Raw genomic sequence first — 5833 nt, forward strand, 5'->3', positions numbered from 1 at the left:
GCTAGTACTAGGCCAAGGAAGTGGCAAATTGGATCTGATGACATATCTTGGAACAACCGCGCCCCCTGGCGAATCTTCGCAGCCGTCAATTCTGTATAATTATTCGATGGGGATGGTTACCTTGTACCGGTAGGTTTGATTCAAGGATATTACTTACGTTCGTTCATTCGTTTACCGCGGGACTCTCGAACGCTGTTCCTGAAGAGCTACCGTCCGTAGGTTTTCGCTCCAACCCTAATCTAGCCTACTTGATTCTAATACATAGCTGGTTGATAAACTGAACCAGGTTAGTTAGTTTACAACTGGGGTTGACTTGAAAACCTATAGGAGGATAGCTCTCCAGGAACAGGATTGGAGAGCCCTGGAACTTTACCGACTCCTTTTACTGATGTTTTGAATCGAAACGAGTTGCGTACAGATACCGATTGTAGATTTGACAATCATCCAGAAGGTAATTAAAAGTTACTTTAATTGATTTACATCACGTTTGTCAATCATTTCTTAACAATGTCAAATATGGAATCTCACCTGTCAAGTAAGCATCTACAGTAGATAGATGTATACTATTGTAGCCTGGGTAGGGCATAGAGGCAATTTGATACAATATTCCTTTTCAAGATAATAAGTCTCCAATAGTTTCTGAACAGACAGAAATAAACTACTATGATAAAACCAAGTATTCATATTCCTTTGGAGACCCTATTAACTGTGATCAAATATAAAATATACACAATTAGGCTATAGCCTTGTCAATTAAATAGCCCATACAACTGACTGTCCAGCCTGGTCTGTTGGTCCCTGCACAGGATTATTGGCCAACATTGGCCACTTGAACACTGGGCAATTAGCCTACAAGTAGAGCAATTCATGTGCAAACATTGCATTTCTTCAATATTTTATGTTGAGATCAGGCAGGATAAAGCATGATATAGCATAATTAGGAAGTTAGTGACAATAATGTAATGTCATTTAAATAATGTGGGCTACAACTTCAATATTGACTTTTACACAGCTTCATTCTCTCATTTGAGATGCTCAAAATAATAGGCCTAGCCTGCTGATTTTGTCCATGCAAATGGAAGTCCATGCAAATGTACAGAAACTTATACACTTTACATTTTGATGAATGTAATTTTAAGCTCTTTCTCTATAATCAATTCAAACCATGGAAGGAGAACGGATGTTTGGTTTTACAGTCATGTGCATCATTACACCATTTTGTAATGTTTAGATGCATAGGGAGGGGGATTTTATGTTTCACAAAAGGAAGCGGATCACAGATAAATTGGACAGCTTTTCTAATGCAGATGTGAGATGTTAACTAACACTTCTGTTGTTGATTGTAGGAGCTGGCAGGCCTCTGATTGAAGAGGAATGGCACATTGGGAGAATCAGATGCATCTGTGCTTGGAACCAGCGCCCTGTCTTGTCTGTGATTGAGAAGGGAAGGGGGAAAGACTGCCAAATATCACACGAGGTATTTTAATTTACTAAATTAGGGGTCCAAATGGAAGGGAAAGTTTTGTGCTTTCAAGAGATCACTGAAATCCATAGGCTATGTATAGGCTGACCCAATGCATCTGGTCTGAATTCACATGTCTCCTGTGGTGTTTCTAATCATCAGACAATCTTATTGAATATTCCAACTTTACATTACAAACTACTTTGTTAGTGAAAGGATCACACGTTCACTGGTGTGGGAATTATTGTAGCCTATAATGTATATAAGTAGTATTGATTTTAATATTTCTTAAAATGCAAATAATTGTTTCACATGTTTATGTAGACTTTAGGATGTAGTGATTGATGTATGCAGACTTGGGTCAAATACATACTGTATGTCATATAATTTGGTGCACATTCCATAGGCAGTATACCAGGTAAAGTAAATCATGCATAGTTGAGGTATTTGACAAGTCTATTTGACCCAGGTCTGGATGTATGTAGCCATACATTTCAGGCACTTTAACTAATAAGTGGGAAACAAGTTTCAAGCTTTTATTAGTTGTATATACTGTACAGGATACACATGGTATACATCCTTTTATTAGTTGTATATACTGTACAGGATACACATGGTATACATCCTTTTATTAGTTGTATATACTGTACAGGATACACATGGTATACATCCCTTTATTAGTTGTATATACTGTACAGGATACACATGGTATACATCCTTTTATTAGTTGTATATACTGTACAGGATACACATGGTATACATCCTTTTATTAGTTGTATATACTGTACAGGATACACATGGTATACATCCTTTTATTAGTTGTATATAATGTACAGGATACACATGGTATACATCCTCCAACGAAATGCTTACTTGCAGGTTCCTTCTCGACAATGCAACAACAATAATAAAATATAAGAATATGAACATAAGGTAAATGGCTCACTAGAATAAACATTTTGTAACAGCCTTGAAAACAGTAGTTCCAGAGGAGGGCATTGAGTGTGGTCTTAAGATGCGGCTAACAATGTCCCCCTGACAGTCATCTGTCATTTACTCTTCCTGTGTCCTCCTTTAGTCTGTCTGACATCTCCGAACAAATAAGCCCCAATACACAAACACAGACTAGGGCCCACTCTAGGAAAACCAGCCACTCTTCTAATGTTTGTGTGACAAAATAGGCAAGGCAAATCCTGCAGTGGAATCAGATAATCATCAACATGTGAAGAGCCTCCCAATCCACATCCTCACTCCGGCCCTTGGATTAACTGTCTGTTTGGCTAATCATTTTAATCTGTCCGAGGGGCAGAAGGGCTGATGGGTTTGGAATAAACATCTAATCCCCTTGGCCCCTCCTCCCCCCCCTCCCCACACAAGTGATGGGCCATACATGGTGCCCCTGATCAACTAAAATGGCTGCTAGACAGACAGAAATAAACACTGACAGACAGTTGCCAGACTGGGCTTGCTTTATATTGTCCAGTGGAATGTACACATTAGGGTGTGTAGGCTGAGAGGGTACAGCACAGGTTCACGTGGGCAGGGGCTGTCTGGAACACCTGTGCAGATGTCGACAACAAGAAGAAGAGTCAATGGGAGGCATTTGTTATAAATAAATATATATTATATATTAAATGTACTTAAGTATTGATCAAAATATTTTATAAATCAAGTGTCCATCCTTTGGGATGATTTTAACATATAGGAACATTTAATACCAACCAATTTGTAATCATCTCATCCTGCAAACTAACATTACTTAGAACTACACTACAAATAGGCTACTACATATATGCCTCTGGATCAATTCAATATTCTCAACCCATAACAATCCAATAACTATGCTGTGTTTAGGAGTTTTGTTACTGCAACTTATTTATGTTTTTGCCACAAACATCACTAGACTTCCTAATGATATGGAGGAGACTGAATTTTACAAATGCTTTGTATAAAATTGAAGGATACAAATTGTATAAAATCCCTTTATGATTTTAGAGGAATGGTGTTTAAATTAATCTATAAATTAAACTGATACAATATAATCTGGTGAAATAGTTGCCGTTTTAAAGTATTGCACTTCTGATGTCCTGACGGGAACGTGGCTTTTAATGTCACACTTTTGTTGAGATAGTCTATCGTTCCCCCTGCCCAACCCCCTCATTCTCAATATGCGAATGACTGACTGGGAGGGCCAGGTGTTTATAAGGGCCCCCTGATGTCAGAGGACCACTTTCTCGCTCTGAGCTTCTCTGCTACTGTAGTTGTCTTCTCCTTGCTGGACAAGGCACCCTTTTGGAAGATTTATGATGGATTTTCTCCGTGCTTGCGTTTTGTGTGCTGCAGCTTTATTCACCGTCTCCAAAGCTTTCACGCACACGGACATGAAGGATGCCCTGCTTCAAAAACTTGGACTGGATGAAGTTCCGAAAATTCACAAAAGGGATTTGGAGAATCTTGTCATTCCTGCGCACATTAAGAATAAATACCTGTCAATGCTGAAGCTGCACCACGAAAGGCGGCGCAGGTCTCTGCCAAGCTTGGCGGGGATTCTGAGGGGAATCCCAGGAAATGCAGGTAAGATCATTTTCTAGTAGGCCTGCTTGAGACATAAAATACATCTGATTATATATTTTTATATATATAAAAATAGCAATATATTGCTTGGATGTTATACATACTTGTTGCAGACCGAGTTTGGTACAGGTGCACAAATGACTGTTTTGTGTACTCGCATTTTGTGTGCACTCATAGTTTCAACCCATTCATGTTAGTGAGAATTTTAGACTCAATACTTAATAATTTCTATGTTCTGTTCCATTAGACATCTATGGGGAGTTTGTGTACTCGGACACCACTCGGCAACGGATGGTCTTTGACATGGACACCCGCATCCCCCATAATAGCGAGGTGACCATGGCCGAACTGAAACTGTACAAGAAAGCCCCTCCTCACAAGCGCTCCATGCCGGAGAAGAGGAACCACCGTCCGGTTAACAACGCCAGAGTCTCCATCTACTGGGTTCAGATGCTGGAGAACGGCTCCAACACAACATCTCTGGTGGACTCACGGTAAGATTTTACCCAAAGCCATGTCATGTCCAGATCATTTCCTTTAGGCAATGTGTTGTTCTTTGTTCTTATAATGTAGAACCTATGTGCAAGGTTTTTAATCAACCATTTATTTCCTGTAGGTTGATCCCCATCCATGAGACTGGCTGGATAAGCTTTGATGTCACCCAGGGTGTGCACTATTGGTCAAAGACGCAGCAGAAAACACCTATGAACCTGGAGGTGTGGATCGAGGGCGAGAGACCTGGCAGCTACGCGGCAGAAATGGCCAAGAGTGTCCACTTTACCACCCAGGACCAGACGGAAAACACCTTGGGAAAACCTGAACTGATCCTATACACACTCAACCTCGAAGAGTTTGGGTAAGGCGCGCTTTGTTATGCAGATTCAGAATATTTTTTTACATTGTCATGTCGGTCCAGTAACAATTACCCTACCTTTACGCATCAATTAGTGCAAGTTAACTTACAACTCCCTATTCATTTTCTGCTTAGGTCTCGAGGTGACTGTGAAATCAATCCAGATAAGGACACGTGCTGCAGAGAAAAATACTTCATCAATTTCCGCGCGCTCACGTGGACCCAGTATTGGATAATCGAACCCGCGGGCTACCAGGCCTACCGATGCGCTGGGGGGTGCAAGCAGCCCAAGCGCAACTACGGCTACGGGGAGCGGAAGTGTACCATCGCGGAGAGCGCACCGCTGCCCATGATGTACCTGGTCAAGAAGGGTGACTACACGGAGATAGAAGTGGCCGAGTTCCCCAACATGATCGTGGAGTCGTGTGCCTGCACCATGGACAACATCTCCATAGTTTGAAGTCAAGCGTTGTGGACTGGGCAGGGCACCTCCAAATTATCTCCAAGTACTTTTCTATTGAAAATGGGAATATAATAAGAGGGAGCATGACAGATCTCTTGAGACAAATTCTATTCACAAGCACTTTGTATTATATTTTGTAAATAATTAATTCATCATTTAGACTGTATGAGTTGTATACTGTATTGCTCAGGAGAAACGGTCTGATTTTGTCTCAAATGTTATATTTTTAAGCTGTAAATACTATGGATGATTTCAGAATTAAATATAATTTTTTTTCTATTAAGAAGTCTGATTTTGTTATTATTTTCCATAAGGCACGATTGGGAAAATCATACTGTCAGGCTATAGACCTCAAGGCATCTTTACACCCATCATACTATGTCAGGCTATAGCCATCAAGGCATCCTTATACCTATCATACTATGTCAGGCTATAGCCATCAAGGTATCCTTACACCCATCATACTATGTCAGGCTATAGC

The 5833-nt window shown here is 40.4% G+C and overlaps 1 protein-coding gene across 2 annotated transcripts; it reads left to right on the forward strand.

Annotated features, from left to right (window-relative positions):
* Positions 1–5626, forward strand: LOC139582649 (left-right determination factor 2-like). 2 transcript variants are annotated; one of them, XM_071412840.1, is made up of 6 exons: positions 1–129; positions 1347–1477; positions 3806–4036; positions 4284–4530; positions 4653–4892; positions 5025–5626. In XM_071412840.1, the coding sequence occupies exons 3-6, from the start codon at positions 3844–3846 to the stop codon at positions 5347–5349; spliced, it is 1005 nt and encodes a 334-aa protein (XP_071268941.1). In that variant the 5' UTR covers positions 1–129; positions 1347–1477; positions 3806–3843; the 3' UTR covers positions 5350–5626. The 2 variants fall into 2 exon arrangements, with proteins under 2 accessions (XP_071268941.1, XP_071268940.1); XM_071412839.1 differs by lacking the exons at positions 1–129; positions 1347–1477 and having other exon boundaries at positions 3710–4036; positions 5025–5467.
* The last annotated feature ends 207 nt before the right edge of the window (positions 5627–5833 follow it).

The sequence above is a fragment of the Salvelinus alpinus genome, chromosome 8 (assembly GCF_045679555.1).
Source record: "Salvelinus alpinus chromosome 8, SLU_Salpinus.1, whole genome shotgun sequence".
In the NCBI taxonomy this organism is placed as follows: domain Eukaryota; kingdom Metazoa; phylum Chordata; class Actinopteri; order Salmoniformes; family Salmonidae; genus Salvelinus; species Salvelinus alpinus.

Excerpts from the sequence above, each read along its gene's own strand:
- LOC139582649 (XM_071412839.1), top strand. The coding sequence starts at position 3,766 with ATGATGGATTTTCTCCGTGCTTGCGTTTTGTGTGCTGCAGCTTTATTC. Across the intron at positions 4,037-4,283 it reads GGGAATCCCAGGAAATGCAG|ACATCTATGGGGAGTTTGTG; the intron begins GTAAGATCATTT and ends CTGTTCCATTAG. Across the intron at positions 4,531-4,652 it reads ACATCTCTGGTGGACTCACG|GTTGATCCCCATCCATGAGA; the intron begins GTAAGATTTTAC and ends TATTTCCTGTAG.